General features: G+C 39.5%; 1 protein-coding gene across 15 annotated transcripts in view; it reads right to left on the bottom strand.

Annotated features, from left to right (window-relative positions):
• Positions 1-23,113, bottom strand: part of KANSL1L (KAT8 regulatory NSL complex subunit 1 like) — a 67,323-nt gene that overhangs the window by 14,827 nt on the left and 29,383 nt on the right. For all 15 annotated transcript variants that reach the window (XR_015699189.1, XR_015699196.1, XR_015699186.1 and 12 more), the window contains 5 exons: positions 21,380-21,501; positions 16,443-16,644; positions 4,924-5,086; positions 666-776; positions 109-246 (listed from right to left, as the gene is read on the bottom strand). Coding sequence is in view for 2 of the 15 variants with exons in the window: in XM_087734138.1 (XP_087590264.1) it covers positions 109-246; positions 666-776; positions 4,924-5,086; positions 16,443-16,644; positions 21,380-21,501 (736 nt within the window). In the remaining 13 variants the exon portion in view is untranslated. The remainder of the gene's footprint in view (positions 1-108; positions 247-665; positions 777-4,923; positions 5,087-16,442; positions 16,645-21,379; positions 21,502-23,113) is intronic.

Raw genomic sequence — 23,113 nt, 5'->3', positions numbered from 1 at the left:
GAGACAACTTAAAATAAATTCTCAAAGCTCAGCGATAACAAACTAATTTATACAGTACATATTTTTAAAGACGTAGCGCCACCTTAAACAATACCATTTTTCTCTTACCTACTGCTGTCTCACTTAGATGTCTTTTCTTTCTTCCTTCCGACAGCTGGTCAGATGTTCCTGACACTGACTGAGATTTGGAATTAGATAAACAGCCACTGCTCCATTGTTTGACAGAAACATTATGTTGATTATAGTCTACAACAGAAAAAGCATGTATCAAGTTGAAAACTTATTTTCCATTGGTGCAATTCACAGGTAAGCTCAACTGCTGAACTATTTATAGTGGAAAAAAACAGACTTCTGATAGGAATCCAAATAGTAAACAGTACTGCAGTCAGGCACCTGTGTCTGCAGAGAACCCATGGTCCAAACTCCCCCCACGATGTATTACTGCCCTCCTACAGCTCTGATGGGATCATTTCAGTGCAACAAAGCAGAACCTGACACTGTGGTCTGCGAAGAGATTCCCCTTCCACCTAAAGCCTTAGCCAGTTACCTTCTCTGATAACCTGCTTTGTGGTGAGTTTATAAATGGAACCTCTTCAGGGCAGAAAGTACTGGCAAATGAATAAAAAACTGTCTTGCAAGTATTAAAGTGTTAAAGCTTTACATACCATTGTCTGGAGATACTTTAAACTCCACTCCCAAAGATGAGGAATCAACAGGTTCTCCTTTGATGTCATCCTTCCTTAATAATGTTTCAAAGTATATGTGAAGAGGAATATCTAATAAAAAAAAGAAATCCACAGGGAATGCAGTCTGTATCAGAAAGATGGCAACCTATGAGCCAATGAATTATGCATCATCACTAAAGGTCTAGGAATTGATTACACAATACTATGTAATATAATCTATGAGCAATATTGCTGCTTTGAGTCCTTCAACTCATGAAGAACAGCAGTGCTGAGTTAACTCCCGCGAGGACCGATCGCTTGTCTATATAGCAGCAGTGTCTTCACATGGTCAAGCTGAAGACAATATAGAAAAACATGTCCTGAAACTGGTGAGAGCCAAAGGAAAACTCGATGACAATATCCCAAAACAGCCCAGTCAGACATTTCAAAGAAGTGATTTTTGCAGGAGTAAATAAGAAAATTTGAGATGAGGCAACTCTCAGCAAGATAGTTACTGTACGAGTGCTATCCTCCACTATAGGCAAAGACCTGTAGTCTTTTCTATTGGTTATCTAAGTAGTATACAAGATAATCTCCAGTAATTGCCTGGAGTAAGATCTCAAGGTACCCATCTTTCTATTAACGGGAAGTGAGAGTTACACCATGGTAAAAACAAATGCATTTGTAGCTGTGAAGCTACACTGCCATACGTGCTGACCAAGGCAGTATGCTTAAGTGGTTCCAAGCTCTCCAGCACTAAGAGCTTCCAAGGGCTGACAAGACAACTCAGATCAAGGTAAGACTCAAACCTAAGGAATGCTCCTGTTCAGGAGCAGTGCAGACACACACACTTAGTAGATTAACAGCACTTTTTTTGGCGTTCAAAGTCAAAGTAAGAAAGAGCAAGGTTGTCTTACTCTGGAATAAACTATGTCCGTACCTGCAATTACTCCAGAATTGTTCTTCATGAAAACAAGCTCTGGAGGGTATCAAGTGAGAGTAAGACTGGGGTCTTCCCCTCTTGACTAACTCCTGCACAAAACCCCGCATGGTGGAGAGCACACAGTGTGTTTTTCCTGTAATCTGAAAAGCCTTCAGTTCAACCTTTTGGGTACAGGTAATAAATGCTTTTGGAAATTGTTACTGCTGGGAGCCTAGAGGTAATGTCAAGGTACATTCCTTCTTCCTCTCTCTGGCAAAGGCTACAGCAGGGCAATGTAATTCATTTCCTGAGGGAGTTCTAACCAAGAATTAGTCTGCAAAACATCTCAAGTGGTAAGGAATTTACCGACTGTTGTAACGCAGGAAAGCTTAAGAAAAATAGGTCTCTGTCTGAAAAGCCCTTCTGGAAACAACATTACAAGAAAGAAGAGAAATTAAGTAGAAACAAATATGTCCACATCAGAAGCAGGCTTGACGACTATTATGTTCAGAACAAGAAGAGGTCTGAGGGCAGGGCCAAAGGGTGGGCATTGGACTTTTAATTTACATACCACCTTATCCTCATGTGCCTTCAGGACTTGCCTGGACAGAAACTTTCAACATATTTTGCTAACTAAAAAGAATAATTTATTTCACTTTGATATGGATCTAACTAGATATTTTGTCACAAGACTAAAGGTGACCCGTAAAAGGCTGTTTCTTCCCAAGGTTTCTCCTGTGTTTCCTATTCTACTTCCGAGTAAAACATAAAGTAGGTCTGAAAGGTTTACTAGTCAAAACATTTAAGTAAAGAAATAAACAAAACATTTCTCCTGTGTTTTTCCTGGGGAATCACCTGGATGTCTCAGAGATTTTTTATTATTTGCTCCTGTATCTCAATTAAAAGGGCAGGAACATTTGTTTCAGTTTATCTGCAGGCTAGGTGCATAAATACCAGAAACCCAAACTTCTTAGATGCAAACTACAATTTTCCAGCTATCGGGATTGAAGTTTAAAGAGGTGCTTCTATGCTCAAGGGATGTTGCAACCACTGACATACTTCTGGTCAAGACCCTTGGTAATATGGAAACTCTGAAGGCAAGACTTAGAACCATAAGGGCAATTATACTTCCAGAAGCCTGTACACTAGTGAGGCAGTCCCACTGCACTATATTACTACGTTGCTTGCAAACTATGATTCTCCTTTGAAAGTAAAAAAATAGGTACAAGAGAGTACAAGATCTGAATCTTGAATCTGAATACCTCCTCATACACTGAAAAATCAAACTCCAGAGTTTCAAAATGGAAAAAAATACCAATAATATTAAAAAAAAAAAAAAAGGAAATCAAACCAAGAACCTTTTCTTCCACACTGCTGAAATTTTTTTTTTATTCAGAAGAAAGTGGTAAAAGATGTGGGCACACCACAAGTAGTATTTTAAAAGAAGTTATCCCTTTGGAAAGGGATAACTAAGAAAGCTGCAAAGAAAACGTGAAACTGAATCAGGCTACCTGACCAAGTTGGAAAATTTCTAGCATGCATTTATTCACAATAATTCTTTCATAAGAAAGAAAATGACAAATAGACTAGTGGTCTTCATGAGGAGGTAGAGACAGCAAAGTACACAAAGCACAGACTAGACCACGAGTCTAGCCTCCATCTGAGCAGGAGATAGTAGGTCTAGCACTTTCTTCCTGTCTCAACTATTATTAGCAAGGTTAAGGCTGCTTGAAAAGAGAATAAATATTCCTCAAAAGAAAGGTGTTCTTGGTATCGGAATGAAGCTAAAGTAACATTTTTCTTCCTCCATCCTGGCAAAGTGACCAACAGTAGCCACGATACAATCCAGATCCTTTCCGTTTTTTTCTTTCCATGATGATTAGTCTTTTTTCAAGGAAAGAATATTCCAATATTCTTGTTAAACTTCCTAGTCTCCCTTAAAAGTAAGGTGCAAATAAATGCAAGGGGCGTGGCCTTATATGACTATCCTTAAACAGACTTCTAAAGAAACAGTTAAAAACCCACCCCAAAACATATACACTGTGGTACGGTGAACCTTGAATAGAAGCAGAAGCAAGGAAAGAATCTGAGTAGTGAGACAAGCTGGCAGTCGCCCAGGAAGCGTGTGGGGACAGCTCTCTGCAGGGATTCGGGAACTACTGTCCGAGCCCCCGGCTCCTGTCCAGCTGGGCTGTCAGAGTCACAGGGTAAGTGATGGAGAGTGTGAGTAAAGAAGTAGTATTTAAGCAGTGTTTTTCTCTCCTCTCCACAACAGAGTCCTGCTGACTGGGATGTTTGCTGTTGCGGAGTGTTTTCTTCCCCCTATCTGCTCCTCAAAAGAAACTCCTCTTTATCCCATACATCGGATGTAAACCCTCGTAAACTTGCAAGAGTTGAGACCTTCTCAAGATTCCTTGTCCACACTTGGGTCTTCTCTACTGGCCAGTGATGAGTTCTTCAAACCCAAGACTTACTTTAATCCCTAACTTCCTAATACCAGGCTGGAGCGTATACACTGTCATTCTGGGAAGACAGCGGGTTTGATTAAAGACTCAAGCAGTTCAGTCCCAGCCTCATGTTCAGGATTATTTTGTGGCAAAGCAGCCGCCCAGAACAGCAGAATTCCTGCACTGGTCAGCAGCTACCTGGCAATAGGTTTTTCCTAAAACAAAAAACGAAAGAAAACCCAAATCCAATAGTATCTGCTGCTATCCAATCCCTCCTGCTGGTAACAGCACTTAATATGCTATTTTGAAGCACAAAGTGCTGTCAACTTGCACCTGCACTAGTTTCAGGGCTAAAAAGAGTCAGAAAAAAACAATATCTGCAATATTGCCCAAAAAGATTAAAGAATCAGATGACAGAAACCATAAACTTCAAAGATCACCAAAATCACACGCTATGACAAAAACTATTAGAAAAACTAAATAAAGCGTTTTGGGGCTAGTCCAAAGGGCCTGAACTGAAAGTTGCTCATGAAAACAACATAACCAAGGTATGGTAGTGTGTCGGCAGAAGCACACTAAAGGGCTAACGCTGACTCAATTAGACACACCATGAAACAGACAAAAACCACCTTAACCACAAATGTTCCCCTGACCAGTTTTTCTTTGTTGTAATCATGTTACTGATACGAGAAATCTACAAGGTTTATTTTTCAAACGTTAGGATGAAGTTAAGATTTTCATTTAGTCTAGACTCATATATTTTGCCAGTGTGAGGTTTTCTGTAAGAGAACTAAGTTCTAAAAATCACTGAAAAGAATAGTTCATAAACTCTACAGATCTCACAAGGACAACCACCCTCTGTTAGAGGCATTGCATTTGAGTTACTTACCTGAAGGGAATGATAAGACTGGGTGGAAGGAAGAGTCCAGCTCTTGCACATAATCTAGTATTTTAGATTCTGCACTGTACTCACTACTGCTGAAAGCGGAGGCTGGCACCATACATGGTAACTGAGTTTTATATGGAAAGGAGGCATCTCTAGACGGTGAAGTCTGCAAGGATACACAGAAACAAAGGTTAACTTCTCCTTTAGTCACTTCCTTCAAATTAGACCGGGGGGTGGGGGGGGGAAATCTGAGTGACACTCTTCAATATGAGAAGGGGAAAAAAATTCCTACAAACTTCAGATAGTGAAGTTACGACTTACCTCCACGTATCATGGACTATGGCGCACAATACAAGGAATACAAAAATACCCTTCAATTAGGGCCAGGAAACAGTTGTCAAAGTTTCCAGAGAAAATTTAACTATTTCCAATCATTATGCTGATAGATCCTATGACAAACACCCCTTAAAATTCCATTCCAGCACAATAGGCATGATATAGATGCACAAACAAAACTAACACCAGACCAAATACAGGGGTCTCCTCCATTTATCCCCTTACTCTTAGTAAGATTCTTAGTATCGATATTGCTAGACAGTTTGAGCTTATACATTTTAATGCAAGACAATATTAAACATTTTGAGCACACTGTGTACTTACACAAAGCAAAAGAGCAAAGTCCTTACCTTGTAATAATTTAAATATCAGGTAAACAACACAAACAAAAGAAGATACAAAGCAATAAATACGAAGAGGGATGCATTGAGGATTGATTAATAAGTAGTAAGAGGAGTTACTAGAAAGAGGAGAGCTGCAAAGAAAGATTAATTTAGCTGCTTATTTGCAAGGCTTGTTAAAGTACGGAAGGTAAAATGATGGATTGCACAGAACTGGTAGGCGTGAGGTAGCAGGACACTAAGGCAAAAGGCAGGATGAAAATGGGCAGGAATAAGCAGCAGAGTGTAGGCAACATACTGAGCTCTGAAGGGAAGAACAGAATGTGATACTACAGGGCAGCAGTCAACAGTAGTCTGTGCTTCAGAATAAGCTACAAAAACGCTGCAGGGAAATAGTGGTGTTTATGCCACTTTCAACCTTACTGGATACTAGCACTAGTACCCCCAAAGGCTGATACTCTGCCAAATGCTGCAGAATCCTCTGAAGAGGAAGGGAGGGAAGGGGGGCATTGGGGTAATTTGAGGTTCTCAGCCTAACGCTGTGCAAACTGCCACATTTACCATCTCCTGGAAAAGGATTTCAACATAAAAAAAACTGTAAGAATGCATACAGTAGTGGTCTTCTTGATTTTCTTATGACTTTTTATGGAATGAAAGCAAAACATCTAGCAGCTGCATCAGAGGCAAGATGATCAAATGAACATTACTTGTATTTTTAGTACTTCTACTTTCTGAATCCAAGAAACCTCTTTCTGCTGTTTTTTCCTGTCTGAAATATTCCAGGCTGTATTCTAGCAGTGTCACTCATCTGTTAGTGATGCGGTGATTATGTCCACCACATAAAATCCCCCTCCACTTACTGAAATCATTTCTTCTGTCAGGTGGCATCAGTATTCACAACCCACACTAAGGGGCAGAAAATATCCCATTAAAAAGTTCCCCTTTCTATCTCTTCCCTTCTCAATTGACAAATTCCTTATGCTGATATTGTATTGCAGGAACTATTAAAATCAAGTAAGCATGTTATGACGCTGGAGCAGAGGAGACCCTGTGGTAGTGGTGGTGGGGTTGTTGTATTTCACTTTTTTTTTTCACAGGAAAACATTAACAGTCCTAAATCCACCTTGATCTCCATACACAGGTGTATGTAGAAGTACTTTCAACTTAATTTGAAAAGAATTCTCTTATAGCCCAGGACTCCTTCAAATCAATGTTCTGTTATTTTCCTGTGACAGACATAGGGGACTCTTCATCTGTTACACTTTAAACATCCATGAAGCGTTAGCAGAACTGGGACCTGTGTTTCGAAACACTAGAGGGATAAATCCTAAAGCAAATTTAATGTTTCCTATTATATGGACCATTAAACTAAAGCTTAAAGAGCTTTTAGGTAGTTGCTCTACCTTTAATGCAATAAGGGCTTGCTTTTCAAAAACGCACAAAAGCACATTTGCTCTTGATATTTGGTTTTTAGAAATGAACTAGTTTTCTGAATCTCCACTATTTAAGCTGCCACTACACCCCCCCTGCTTGCATTTTTTTTACAGAAATGAAACCACATTACAGTAAACGATAAATCTCTCATTCTTTAAAAAGGAATCCCCAAACATTGATCAGTAAAATCACCTAGAAAATATATAGATAAGACCAACACATGCAGACATCCAGTCCTTTAGTCCTGACTCGCTTTTTCTTGCTTTCCTTTAGTCCTGACTCGCTTTTTCTTGCTTTAATTCACTTTAGTCCCAAACACATTTAGCTTAAAGCTAAGCCTGCTCAAAAACATGCATATATGGTCAAATAACCTCCACAACCTCAATCTATTTTGAAACAGTATTAAAATCCAATTGCCAACATCGGTGAATGCCAAATTCTTTTCCTCATCTTGTCTGTGGTGGGAGTTACAAAACCTTATGCCTGAATTTGTGCGGTATTTCCTTGAAAGCTCTGGCATCAACACCTAAATAATTAAATCTTTCATTAAGTCAGTTCGTAACTCAAAAGAAAATAAGGACTTATATAGAAACAAGAGTAATTTTATTTAAATGCTTGTGAAGCTACTAGAAAAAAGCTAAAAAAATCTTGCAGTGTCTCTGTTCCTAGCTACTAGATCTGGTTTAAATTTCTGATGGAATAGTTTTCCACTGGAAAATGCTGAATTAGTGAAATCATTATGTTTGTCAGGAATGTCAATTTAATCAACTCTTGAAAAATTTCTGAAGCCCTTCATTCTGGAATGAAAGCGTGTTGCTCAATCAAAGAAAGTGCTTCAACCTTATTGAAACAAAACTGAAGAACTGTTCATTGGAAAACTAAACTCTCCCCCCTTCCAATTCAGTATAGAACAGAGGCTACAACCCGACTGGCTTTTCCAGCAGTTAATTATTGATTTTGTAATACAGCAACAACAAAATCCACCCAAACTCATCTGAACACAACCCCACAAATACAACCATTCAGCCACAGCAATGACAAGTGGTTTCATGAAAACCAAGGCATACAGCTTTTAGAAGAGAGGTCTCTACAGCAAGCCTGAGTACAATGCCAACCCTTCAGAAAGCAAGAGAGATTACTAAACTCTTATCAATTTTCCCCCTGCTACAATATACCTTGTACATCTCCTGAAACATTTTTCTTCGTTACTGAAATACAAAACCTCATGCTTCCTGAGCTTAAGTAGATATGAAGAATAAGATTACATTAAATTGATTCTATTAAGGAAAAGAAAATACACTGTATTTAAGAGGAAATCAGAAATGTGCATGCTTTAAATCTCCAACTAAAATAGCAACTCTGTTTAAACTTCATAAGAAATGCTGTCACCAACAGAATCTAATTTTCTAGAGTATTATGAATTTTAATCTTCTTGGAATTTTTTTTTTCCTTAGTTCTGTTTTACTGGGTCACAGAAAAGCTAGTAAGGAATTTTTTTATATATTCAAAACAATTCTTGCACTTGCTTGTGATAAATTGATGCATTAGACAAAGCACAACTGGCCCATGCCTCTGTTCTAGAAGGGTCAGAAGGCTGAACAGTACTGGCCAACCATCCTTCTGCAGAGAAAAAAGTCTGAGTCTATGAAGCATGCCATAATCGAAAAGAAAAATGTTTTGTGCTCAGAGTTAAAAATTCTGAAGTGAATACTCGCTTCATGGTTTCAGCTACCGATCACTAAAACTCCTACCATTTTTGGAAACATGCCTAAGTGTAACAGTACAGAGAGCCACAGTTCAATTACGCCAATGTGTATGAATCCAGTTAAGTTAATTAAGTTAGCTCAAATACACTCTGCTGAATACCTGTCACGTCTGCTTCAGATTACTCTTATAAGCCCAAAAAAGGCAAGGAAAAAGCATTTATTTTCCCTACACACACATGCACTCAGAACTTTTCAGCAATATCAAAGAAGAGATATCCCCCTCAATATTAAAAGCTGTTATTCAGTAAATGAGTAGCCACCTAAATTGCAGAGACTTAACTGTGGGATCCAAGAGAAGAACCGCTGTGTGGGTGGCTGATGCCTCCTCTCTGAACACCAAACACACTTTTAATCCTCCGGAAGCGCTACGTACAGCTCAAACCAACAGAGCACCACGTTACCTACTTGCTTCTGTGCTTTGGCATCTGCCTTAAAGGCCAGCCCACTTCTCCATGGCCTCCCTCTCCTGCACACAATAATCTGCTCTGAGCAGAGCTATGCCCCTCTGGCAGAACACACAGTTCAATCAAATGTCTTATTTCACAAGCTAAACATATCAGGAGCTCCCTAAGCAGGACTTCACTGCAGAGTGCTTTTAGGAAACATACAATACATGGATAGTGAAAGGTTAATCTGAAAGCCCAAAAGACCTTCTGTCTTATCAACAGGTAATGGAGGAGAAGGTGGGCAAAGCATCTAAGACATCCCTACATGGGAAGGTGCATAACAGATGGTGCTGATGATACATACTATATGACAGACACTCCCTTCCAGATGAAGTTTCTATAGATGTCAATGGACGGACCTTTCTCATGCACTAGCCCGCAATCTATACGCAGGTCAGGTACAGCGAAGCAAGTTACCCTGGGACGTAAACAAATTCATCTGCCTCTGGCCCCTCTGATGCTGCCGATAAGGATAAAGTGGCAGGTCCTGTGGCAGAGACCAGTTTTTCCAGGAACAGAACTGAGACTTTCATAAAACACTAACTTCAACTTACTCAGCATCCGACTTGTCTCAAATTCAGATTTTTGGTCAGTGTCACAAAAGGAGCGGTAGCTTCTACCGTTCTCGGAGACCACCCACCTCTCCTAAGTATACACGGAGTTTAGTTTCTTTAATCCTGTTATAAGCCAATGGGAGATGGACTTTCACCTGCTCTGTGGGAAATGTATGCTGTCCTCAACATCCTGAAACAAAGACCTTTTGTTCAACTAGCAAATCAATTGAAAAATCAAGGTTAGTGCTTAATCTTTGACCAGTTAAACCAAAAGAAGGAAAGACACATTAACCCACAGGGATATCTTTTAAAAAATGCCATACAGAAATTAAGAGTAGATGTGATCAGTAAAACACTACAGAAATGTCATAATAAGCAAAAGGTGCAGGACTGTGAAAAGCATACTTCAGGTTTTTCATTCTGGCATAGAAGAATTCATGGGCTGACTGGCTTGCCATAAACCTCACAAAGGATGGATTTAGTTCCACTGGCAGTATCACCGTAGTGCAAAGCTAAAGGTGTTCTCCCTTCCTTCCTCCCCAGTAGACAACAGTCTTGTCACACACTCAGAACAGCTGAATGTATAGGTATACTACTTTTTTTTTCCCATTCAGGTTTTGCTGATTTTTAACTAATAGAAGACCTTACTTTTTAACTTCCAGTGTTAAACAGTAATTTTATCAACTATTATTTTCACTTACAAACTTGGTAAATCATAACCAGAGGGTTCTCCTCCCTGGATCAGAAGACTGACATACCCAGAGGTACTACACCATTGCCACCGAAGCAGCATGATGCATCCTCTTCTCGAAACAGTGTGCAGGAGACTTGGCAACACAACAACATTCCCTGTATTTATGGCTTTTTAGAAGACAGCAATGCCAGGAAGCTATGCAGAAGCAGGCGGCAGAGCCAATATCTAGGGATACCAAGGAGGGGGATGACAATCAGTAGACTCCTTTCAGTGCCACTAAGGGGAAATGACTACTTCACTGTGTGAAAGGCAAAACTTCTAGCTGGCTACTGAATAATACGCTTGATAGTTACTGCTGTAGACAGTACTGTTTCTTTAAATTTACAGACCGAGGGAGCTAGAGAAAGCAGTAATTAATAACAGTCACAAAGAATTCACCTGTATCTCCTCGAAGGCAAATAAACCACAACATGGGACAATACGATAGAGGAAATGGGATTGTATTCTAGGAAGCAGGTGTTAAAATATTCATCCCAGACAAACATATCACCTGGCAGAAAACAGGGTACAATTTCCACACTATATGCAATATTCCGATTAAGCACCTTCTCTGTACACACACCCTTCTCCCTGTCCCTTATTCTCCTTTCCTCCTAGCTACAGACCACTTGCAGATAGCAGACATTTAGGAAGTAAGATAAAGGCTCTGCATGCTAGGTATAATACAAATTATGAAAGTGTATATATATATACACTCTTCCCTAAAAACCACAAATTAACAAGAGTTGGTGAAAGACCCATATATATTTATCAAGCGACATCTACAAAAAGCATCATGGGCTCTAAGCATGCACTGGGAAAGCAGCAGGACACAAAAATCATAGCATTGGCATGAGAACTAGATTAAAATAAGAAACCCAAACCCTAGAATTTAAATGCTTTGTTCCTGTCTGTTTCAGAGCCTTCTGGAGAAGTACTTGCTTCCCCCCCCCCTCTTTTTTTTTTTTAAAAACCACTAAATGAAAGCAGATACTCTTCTGCTCTCACTTAACTCCCGTTTGAGACTGAAGAGACAAAATGTGGCAATACTCAACTACAAGAGCTAGGAACATTATACCACTTGTTTGCTTGTGGTATCTAAAATGTAAGCTTTTGCACCTCAATTACCAACTTCCAGGGTGTTGGCACCTTTGCAAATCTGAATTCTAGTTTTCTCCATGTGCCTCAGTCCACACAACCACCTCTTCCTCCAGCAGGTGGAGATACAAATACAATGAGAATTTTTGAGTTAAAAAAAAACCCCAGAGTGCTCTACAACCCTGCAAAGAAATGTGCAGGACCAAAATTTATAGTACTCAGATCTCACTCTCTATGGCCTCTTACTTGTATTAATAGCTGTATAAAGTTTTAATAGATCAAAACACTACTTAGTCTCAATGACATCTCTTGTCAAAGCGTGACTTGACAAAAAGAAGTGAAACTAATGTCATTAGCTAGAGTGTTAAATGAGAAATTAACAAAATGTACTGGCAAAACAGAATTCCTTATTACTAAAAAAACCCTGCAGCAAGCCACACAGATAAAATACTAGAAAAGAAAACATTAGGACACATCAGCTAAGCAAAGACCTCTCTGACAGTATCTGACTAGTAACACACTTGTCTGCTTTTAAACAAACTTAATAGAACTTCTGGTATCTCACCCATAATTCAGTTCCTTCAAGTTTAGGCAAAAAACAGCCAGTGACAAAGATACTATAGGTCCTCACTGTATGAAAAGCATTTGCGGGAGCACCCAGGCATTAGCCTGTGGACAATCAGGGCGGGAGGGGGGAGAGGGGAGCAGTTATAAATGCAGCAACCACTGGGAAATGATTCAATTGGAGCTCATGTCTGAAAGTCCTGATACCGATCTGCTACTTACAGACTTTCTTGGCTTTAAGGCTTTGATACTCTTTGCCTCCTTTCTTAGTGTTAAAACTACATTATGTGCCTTTTATAGGAGGAGACAATTACCCAGATGTTGTTTGACTTGCCAGCTGTAACAACGCAAATGAGTGGCAGAGCCAGCATTTTGAACGAAGCACTCTCAGACTTCCAATCCCTGCCTGCAAGCATGTGTTCTCCTACTAGACCATGCCTGCAGTTTACTCCTTTGTGCTATCCTGCATACAAGTTTCAATATTCATTCAAAAATCACGCTGAAGAAATGCACCACTACGATCGCGCTCTAGACTGAAGCACAGACTGCCGTCCCAGGGTTTACTGTCCATGTGGATTATTCTGAGTGGCCTGTGCACTGACTCACAATCAAGAAATGGCCTAAACCCTTACCAAGCTATTTAGATAACGAAAGAAGAAAGATACAAAACAGATTCCATGGCCAAAAGACGATTCACAGATCATCTGTGGTACTTAGTCATTCTGAATTAGGGGACAAGCGGATTTGGCCCCAAAGGATGTTTGAAGTTCCTGAGGATACTGGATGGTGACAGATCAACCAAACACCCTGCATCCTGTTTTATTTATCCCCACTGCAGTCTAACTGTCTTGTAGGTCTGGCAGGTCTTCTAGAGTTTCAGAGAGTTCTATGTTTTCTTTTAGATATCACTCTGTGTAAGCATTATTTAAATACCAGAGAAGGGGAAGGTGTAGTCCTCTTCAGAAAAGAAATACAGCAAAGCAGAGGACAATATAGGGCATCTCTCAACAGGCACTGGGAGGCTACTAGGTCACTAAATACTCAAACTTTTGACAGCATTGTAAATGTATGTGGCATGGCAGTAGATAAGAGAAAAAATGTGGCTGTCTTCCCAGTGACCTTATGAACTGACAGATGGGATAGCAGTTCACAGTTTCATACTTTGCTTTTCCTAACATGGATGTTGGGGGGTGGAGTGGGGGCGACGAGCTTCCCAAAAGAATCTGAAGAGATGTGTAGGACAACACTTTGAACGCCATTCCACGCACAAAAGGTACAATCAGTCATCCAAAAAAACCCCAAATTCCTCAAAGTTATCCCCTTATTTCTTAATCTCCTACAGACGGGAAGTCTGCATTCTGCTGTGATTCTCTGATCAGAATTCTTTAGTCATCATCTGCTCAGATTACTCTGCAGAACGGCATCACCCACCAGCACTGCCAGGCACTCGCTCACCGGCTGTTTGAACCAGGCACCATGAGGAAGCTGGCACAGGAGCTGTGATGTTCAGAAGATCCAATCTTCTCCTCAGACTTTGGCAAGCTGGTCTCTGTTAACTTCACATCTGCTGCAGGGAGGTGGCAGCAAGTCTTCCCTAGCTCCAGCTTGCTCTAAGGCCAGTGATCTTAAAGAAATGGGGGTCCTCACAGACCATGGTACCAGGGGCTATATAAGTATGTAAAACTTGAAGAACTATGGGAGCAGCACCTGCTAGAGATGGCCCAGTAACATTACATTAAAAATCCAGCTACTTTCCATGCTGCTAAGAATTAGCTCCTTTTTCTATGAAAGGCCAGAGGCAATTTGCTGGATTACTATTGGGAATATAAATGCATTTTCAAAGAAAACTAGTTATCAGCGCCAGAGGCCATTCCCCATTTTGCATCCTTACCCTTAGACATCTGCCTAATCTAGCAGTCAGCCTGGGCTGATAAGCCAGTGTTCTTCCATTACAAGTTGAGCAATCTTATCAACAGCTCGGTAACCAAGCGTAGCAAGTGCAGGACTGAGAAAGTGATAGGGCCTGTTAGAATAAGATTTCTTGAATTAAATGATACACTGATGATGGCTCTTAATTCAGAGACTGGATACCCATTTAGGTTTGATTGTCAGAATGTGCTGGAAATGTCCAGTCCAATTTTATCACTTACTTCCCCAGCAGGATCCCTGATACTCCGTTTTTAACTAACACTGTGTAAGAGGCTTTGTTCACTGCTTTACCTTAATTTTGAAAACTTCAATTGAGTTTGGCACTTACACAAAGTCTGAAGCTGACAGCTTGATTGCTGCCACCACCTCTTACTTTCTGCAGGAACACGAGCATAATCTATCTGTAGCACATGATGCAGTTCTCCACATGGTCTCTCGGTTAACTTCCCCATGGAGAGGACATGAGAGAGCAGAGTCTAAACACAGGTTTTTGAGCAGAGAGCTGCGGTAAGCATAAACAGCATTCCCTACAGGGGTTTTTACCACACTGTCTTTGGGACATCTCTGCACTTTTCAGTACAGAGACATTGGAGCTGGGTTAGCATATGGTAACCCAGCACTAGAAATGTCAAGGGCATGGAGCAGACATACCGTTGCACCAGTTCCCATATTTGAAGCCTTAACTAGTACCTTAAAAATGCAGTTTTTGATTGCAGTCTACAATCAAAAGTAGCCTACAAATTTATCTTTTTAGTCTACAAGTCAAGGTAAACTACTGAGCATGCAAAGCAGCACAGCTCTGTGGCTGGTTGAAGACAAAAATGTAAACTCTGCTTTGAACCCCTGCTGCCGGGCTGCAGAAACGAAGTTCCTGTTCACAAGCCTCTACTATTATTTTTTGAACTGCACTAACTCTGGCCCAGTTTTCAAAAGACAGAGACATAGGCAGCTCTCATAGAAATACGAGATACTTGAGCCTGCAAGATGCAGGGTTCTAGAAGAGCCTGTTATTTAAAAGTTGCATCTGGAGTGGAAACCCGTCATGTTTAACTAGAAGGAAGGGAGAGTCCTGGTGTCCCTTGCTGAGGAGCTATCTTCCACAGCTGCAAGAAGCAGTTGTGTTATTAGAAGCATCAGTCAGGGAACAAGGCCTCCAGCCTCTTTATCAGGACACGGATTGGATTGAATGGGAAACAAGGAAGTCCAAGTCAGCAACAGTCTCCTTGGTTAATGCAAGGAAGATGAAAAGCCTAAGTGTCTAGGAGGTAGAGCTCCCAAACCGTAACCCTCCACCCCCATCCCCCATCATCAACCCTCCAGGCAGGCTGCCAAGTCTTTAAGCGCCACTGCCAGGAAGCTGGGAAGTCAAGCTAATAAGAAACCGGACAGTTTTTCAATAAAATATCTTGCTAAAACTAGGACACTTCTGCAATTTTGCAGAGGATGCTGAATCAGCGCACTCACACAGAACATCCTTGCAGGGGAAAGTTCTCCCCAGACTACTGGTAGACTTAGTAAATCCTAGACAGTTAGCTGAGGAGACACAGAGATTTCTCTCAATATAACACACTTTTAAAACGCAAAGTAGAATCAAGAAATTAAAACCGCTTGGGATTAACACTGCTCTAAAGAATGAGTTCATACTGTCTGTGCTCCCAAATTAGACTGTTGCTTTAAGCACCATAGCTAAACTCATTATATATTCTTACCAGCAATATGCGATTAATAACAGACGTGAACAGATATGCCTTGCCCTGCACAACAGACAATGTTTTTTTTTCCCATTTTAAAATATTAATTCCTTTGCAACGTGGAAAATTTTAACAGTTTTAAAGCATTCATAAAATGTCATGAAAAAGGCAATAGAACTAATCAGAAACAGCAAAAACGGAAACAAGATTGCAATTTAATTTCCTAGAAAATAATGTGCCACCAGCTGTGTAAACTTTCTTGTAGCTAAAACAAATATTCTGAAACCAAGCAGGCAGCTGATTTACACTGTAGCATGTTTCCTCACCAGTCAAGCCTCCCAAAAAAGCTCTCGAGTTGTCTCTTAGACTGTACAAAGGCTTTAAAGACAGCCATACATCAAACTGATTTGATAAGCAGGATTCAGAGTGATCTTTAATTTTTATGTTCAGCTCATTAACTCTGAGCTCCTGCTGACACATCTAGTACTCCCGCCACATATACTATATGCTCCCTGAACGCAACAAATAACCAGCACAGCATGCACTATTCTTCTGACATACCAGAGACATGCAGACTCTAGCAACTGGACTCTTTGGTTTTGCCTCCTGAAGAGAGAGCCGACTGCCTACCTGCTGATTCCAGTAACAGGCACCGTGCATTCTGTAGAGCTTCCTCTTCTGGAAACTATGAAGTGGCCTTGTTCGGGCAGATGTGCTGACACTAGCCACGGAGAGAGATCTTAGTCTTGTCCTGTCTCTCCTTCTTTTCTTGATGTGCTGATGATCAAGCAACCAGCTGCTTGAAGAGGATACCTCTCTGTTGTCTGAAGCTCTGCAATTTCATGATTAATGAGGGGAGGAAATACAAAAAGTTACATACGCTCCACGTGCACAGACCGAGATTGCATACACCGATTAGCATTAGCTATCTAATTCTAAGAGAATGTTATAAACACTAAAATGTTTCAGCAGACTGTTTCAGGAAACTGTGTATGTGCTTTGTTTGCTCTTTGATTAATTCTATGTTAGGTCACGAAAGGAAGTTTATCATTCTTGTTCACTTTTCTGCTCACGGAAACAAATGTCAAAATGAAGTTAAGCCCTCAAGCATATAATGTTTTTTGGTTTTTCCAAATTCAAGAACTCTCTTTCTAACACTTCTAACACCTATGAGTTTTAAGTTACAATTAATATTTCCCTACAAACTTACATTCCATTCAAGACAGCAGTCATGCTAACACAAAGAAGGACTAGAGTCCTGCCCTAATACTTTTCAGATTTTCTAGTTTTGCTCAAGAACTGAAACTTAAGTAAAGCTTACAAACAATGTCTATTCAGCGTAGGGGTTGCAACTCACTGTGAAGCATTTGTATCAAAATTAGGAACTCTGCACACTTAGTTTAACCAACACAAGGCCATTAAACTTCACTTCCAGGAATGTGCCAATAGAGCTCTCCAATAGAGCCCAAGCCCAGCCTGGGGGAAGCTCTCGGAGAAGCCTAGCGTGTTTGTCTGTCTTTAAAACCTAGAAGCTGGTTAGACCCAGATGATTTGGAAGAATGCAAGCTCAGCTCCATGGACATATGGAAAGCTTTGTTTTAACATTAAATCTCAATCTTACCTGCATTTCCCCAAGTGTATCCCTTTCAAATCCCCCTCAGTGTTATAGCATCATCTCTCCACAACCTTACCTACATGCACACTTACAGTACTCAAGTCCCTAGTAAAACGGTATCCAATCGCAGAAGTTACATGACAACACAGGATCAAGTGTGGTAGAAAACCCTACACATATATGTATAAAACCTAGGATCACTCTCACCAATCTGCAGCCTGTCTGCTCACCAGTACAAGGAGCACTACAAGGTAGTAATTCAGAACACCCTCCATTTGGGTGGGAATGACTCAATGGGAAGAATGCACTTCACTTTTATAGGTATCCTGATCTTATTTTGTCACTGTAGCAACATCGGCCTGCAAAGCTGAAGGCTTGCTGCAAAAAGCACTCAAGTGTGCATTTATTTTTACAATACTGAAGACCTTGACTGCAACTCTAAACTGCCTCAGAAGTGCAAGTATACGAGATATTTTGGCCTTGGTTCATAACAGGTCATCTGTCTGCACAAATTATTATTTTCTCTTATGAACTTTAGCTGGCAAGTCACAGCCTTATTAGCAAAGTTATAACACACAATACAACATGAAAATGAATTTATTACAAGACCATTTATCAATCTTTTTTGACATGTAGTATTCTTCCAACAGCACATTTTATTAAATAGAAGTGCTTGTTATGAAAGTGTGATTAAACACCATCCCATGCTGTGCTGGTGTAGTAATAAGGCTTTATGGGCTCGAATTCGAGCTGTCCTTCTGACACATCAGAACAATCCCAATAAGCAACACAGACTCAAAGAAAAAAATGTGCTAATTAAAAGAGGGATGGTACAACGTATTTAAGGGAACATATTAGTAAGTGCCAAGAAAAAGTCCCAAAATACTGAAGCATTACATTCGTAATGCTAACTACCAAATTTTTGAGGCTTGAGAAAGAAATAAAATGTTTAAAGTAAAAAAAAAAAAAAGTTAAAAGAAAAAAAAAGTTAAAAGAAATAAAATGTTAAAAGTTTTCTTAAAATACTTTCTCTGAATTCTCAGAAACATTTTCTCTGTAATCATCCTCCTCGAAGTCAGATGGTGCCAAGCCCAACTTCTGGACTTCCACGTGCCTTCACCTTACATGAAAGACAACTTGGACAGGTAAATTAGAACAAAAAGCTCTTCAGTCTGGCTCTTCAACTTCTGTGATTCCTGCCTTTGCTCTGGTGGTCTGCCCTGGTCTCTGATAATCTCTTCAGTCTCTGCCAGCTGCTCTATTGACCCTCCTGTGCCTTACGGTAATGCATGGCTCCATTTTCAGATGAAGCAGAGACCTTGGTTCTGTGGCTTGGAGCTCCAGTACACAGCAGGATGGTTTTCCTGCCACTTGTGTAAATGGGCTTCCCAGTCAAGGTTTAAGTTACCCTTTTCTTTTGATGTTAGTTTGGGTGTTTTTCAAAATGTGACTCTACAGAAGAGCTGAGATGAACCATCACCAGATGTAAAATTCATAAATTTGCTAAAACACTCCTTTCAAAGCTCATAGGTTGGCCTTTCTTGCACTGTAGCCTAGCTAAACAGCAAAGACCTTTCTCACAGATACACACACGCACAGCAAGCCATCAGACAGGCACTATCCTGTTAAGAAAGTGGTTATCGCTAGCTTAGGGAACTGCTTCTATGAATATTTACCTTTAATGCATCTGGCTAATCTTGGCATCTAAATTCAATTGAACAAAGAAAAGCTACACAGAAAAAGGAAGTCACTAATGAAATTAGACCTTGACAAACAACAATTCAAGGTTACCTGCATTTCATCAACCAGGAACCATACGTGCACCACCACTTCCACTGCCCAAGTAACCAACCATACTGCAACCCCATGATTACCAACCTCAAAGCATCTCATGCTTAGACCTACTTTAAACATGAACTATTACATCTTTCACATCAAGAGCCTACAACTAATGTCAAGAATTTACTTAAGTAAAAATTGCTGTTATCCCTTTTTTTTTCCTCTTCAGTAACAAAAAAATCTCCTTACTTTCCATTTGATTTTGATTTCTACTTTCTCAAGTACTTAATACAGTCCGAGTGAGCTCTAAAAAGAGTGAGGGAAGAAGCAGCCAAGAAATGAAGTTAGCTGTAGTATATAACTGTCTCAATTAATTGCACACAAAACTACTACAACAACAAAATACAACAACAAACTGAAACACACTCAAAAAACCAAGAAGTAGGAAGCAGTGAATTTCCCTGCAGGATTCTCATGACAACCACTCTATATAGTGCTTAATTACCATCTTTAATGAACAGTATTTATTTGCAGATTTCAAAACACTTCACAAGAAGCGAAAAATTAAAATTAACTATTTAACTGATTTTTAAGATGACATCTAGAAAGGTCTCAAGTGTCTCAGATTCCCTTCCAACACCTAACTCACGAACTCCAGTTTAGAGCTACACCACTGAGAAAATCTTCAAAGTCTTCCCATTCTTCTTTGGGCTTTTAAAGGTCATGAGTAGAAAACAACCAGCCTTGGAGAGAGTGCTCTATGAGCAAACAACTGTGTTGCTCATAAAATGGAAAGAGGACTGATTTTGCACAGTGTCTGATAAGTCAGAAGTGGCTTGAAGTTACATCATTAGAGTCCCTCATCATGAAGTCAACTTCATACACTCCTAAAAACATTTTTAAAAGCAGGAGCCCTTCCTCATCTGTTTCATGAAAAAGTCACAGATTCAAGACACAGCCTTCTAACAGCATAAATTGCTTTCTTCTTCCACATACCCATCTCTATTAGCAACTCCTATTTCAGAGATATTTTTATTCCAAAACTCAGAGGAATCTTCTGATTTTCCCCGACATTATTTGTAAACAACTGATACGTCAGGAGCACGAATGCTACATGACAGGACCCCTTCTTTAAATTTAGGGCACAGTCACACAATTGCTTTGGAACAGACAGCAGTTAAAGAAGTTGCCCATCCAAGCTACTCATTATAATCTCTTTGTGGGAGGCTACAGCCTCTGCAGCAAAGCTGATGAAACAGACAGCGTGGCCAGGTCTTCTTGGAGCCGGGAGCCAGGGAATTACGTTCTGCTGCAGACACTGCCATAAACCTCCCAGCTGTAGTAGGGAACACTTTCTTCATCTACCTGATCTTAATTAAGACCTACGAACAACAGCAACTCCTCCATCCTCAAAAATCGCATTACCAGTATTTCAGGAGAAATATTCTACATACCTAGGTCTTTTGTAAGACTGGACTGTAGTCAACTACCTTAATGCTGTTTTGAGACTAATACTGATTACAGCCTGCACTACATTTTAAAATCTTAGAATAAATTATGGAAATACTAAGAAGTATGGAGTAATACTGAGAAACATTTTTCTACAATATTAATTTCGAGCTGCTACAGTCATCCTGGAAGGTATATCCATTATCCAAATGGAAAAATATTATCTCCAAATTCTTGAAAAAGTAGCTGGCAAAGATAAATTTGGCCTTGTATTGAAGACTGATGTGCCTAAAATTAATGAAGCTGCCACAAAAAACTAACACTGACACATGCTGAGGCACAGGTGACATTGCTTATGTATTCTACTAATCTAGCAAAGTCTAGTTCATTGCTTTTCCAGAAATGAAGTTGCATTCATGATGACAGAATGTCAGTCTGAAATAATAAGTAGCGTGTTATTTACCATATCCTTTCACTACTTCACAGATATATTCAACTTCCCAGTATTTAAATGTACTTACAGTGACTGCATAATTTTATGATGTCTTTAAGAACAATATAAAACCCTACTACTTTCAACCTTACAAGCACGACTTGACTTTTCCTGAAGCTTGCAGGAAGCAGCTCTCTTTTCCTGATTTACTACTGTAACGATTATCAGTTCCATCTATATAACTTTACCAAAAGTTATTTTTAAAAAAAATGCTACCATACTGTCACCTACCTGAAGGAAATGCCATTGACCAGCTGTCTGTGCCTACAGGTCTTGGATGAAAGCGATGAAGAAGCTGGAGACAGATTGAGCGGAGCAATTAGGCTGCTGATGATTTCACTCAGTTGTGCGCTCTGGAAAAAATAAAAAAAATAAAAGGTAGTTGGACTTCTGTACAGACTCAACAGCTCAAAGGTCCTGGGTTTTTGTTGTTTTGCTACTTAGGATTCCAGTCACATACATCATGGAATAATCATATTTAGTTTCTTCTTGTGAATAATCAAGAGTGGCATGTTTTTTCTTTCACAACTATTATGTCCAACTATACAAAAAAAAAACCCCAACAAACAAAAAAAAAACAAAACGAACAACAAACACAAAAAACCAACACAACCCTGAACAACCAGCCAAGGACATTGTTTATACATTTGAATAAGGAGAACACAAAACACATCAGTGATTTTAGTATTTTAAACAAAGATTTCTAAAAAAGCAAAAGAAATCAGAACACTTTACAGCTGATGTTACAACAGCTGCAGCCCAGAGCTGCTAACTGGCCATTCAACAAGCATTTCAACAGGGAAAAAAAAACCTCTGCTGTCTACTCATTGTACATTTTGTTCACTCAAAGTATTTTTCTTGTTAAAAGAATCCTCTTCATTGCTCACTGTAGTTTGACAAAGGTGTTTTTACAAAAGGAAGTGTAACTAACAGGAGGACTATTCTAACTACAGACAGAATGGCTAAAATCTTCTGGTATCCTCAAAAATAGCAACAAGAAGCCCCCACCCCACCAAAACCCAGACTTTCAGAACTGCCCCAAAACAAATGCAGCTAATTTGTTAAGACTAAGAATTACTCCTTATAAAGCAATGAATTGTGGACTGACTCCAGATAACATTTCACAATGATTTTTTTGTTTTAAATGTCAAACCTTAAAGGCTATTCTGACAATAAACGTAGCTTTCTTAGAGGAAACTCCGTGGTGCACACTAAACAGAAATGAAATGTATCTGAAATGGCATACAATTTTTTTTAAACTTTTAAATTATTTTGTAGGATTTTCATTCAGAACTAAGATTATTTAAAACAAGAATTACTAAAGGTTACCCAGTAAGTTTTCCTTACATTTTGAGGCACTACCATTTATGCAGAAAGAGGCAGAAAAAATTATTTTCCATTTTATTACAACTCATGTCTTTCCTTTTAATGTTTAAGTGATGCTGTTGGGTAAAAATTTCATGTCAGAGTAAAATATTCAGGGATGGATATTAAAGCACAGAAATAGCAAGTTAATTATAAAAGGTCTGGACAAAGCAAACAAGATGCCAGTAAAATATGTAGCAGATTGATTGAAAAATCTCAACAGAATTCAATCTGTAAGGAGCAAAGTCTCTACTGAATATAAAAGCACCAAAACAATGGCAGACTTCCAAAACACAGGGAAAAACATACATGTTTTTAAAACATTGCACAGCTATGAAAAGGACTTGAAAACAGTATTAATAAAAATTGCCAGGCTCAGGCACTTTGTATTCTTTATGATTTTTTTTTTTGTTCACAATTAAAATTATTTATTTTTAACAAATAAATACTTTAACACAGGACCGAAGAATTCTGTGGGAGTATCTGTGGATGTACTTCAGCCTATAGCATTGCTACTCCTGACACTGAACAAGAAGAAACTCAGACCTTCAGAGTTAAGGTTGATTTACAGAACTGACAGTCAAAAAGCAAATCAAACCC

Source organism: Nipponia nippon, unplaced genomic scaffold (genome assembly GCF_047370975.1).
Source record: "Nipponia nippon isolate SJK-2023a ecotype South Korea unplaced genomic scaffold, ASM4737097v1 scaffold_5, whole genome shotgun sequence".
Taxonomy (NCBI): Eukaryota; Metazoa; Chordata; class Aves; order Pelecaniformes; family Threskiornithidae; genus Nipponia; species Nipponia nippon.
This window is presented reverse-complemented; position numbering and strand designations above follow the sequence as displayed.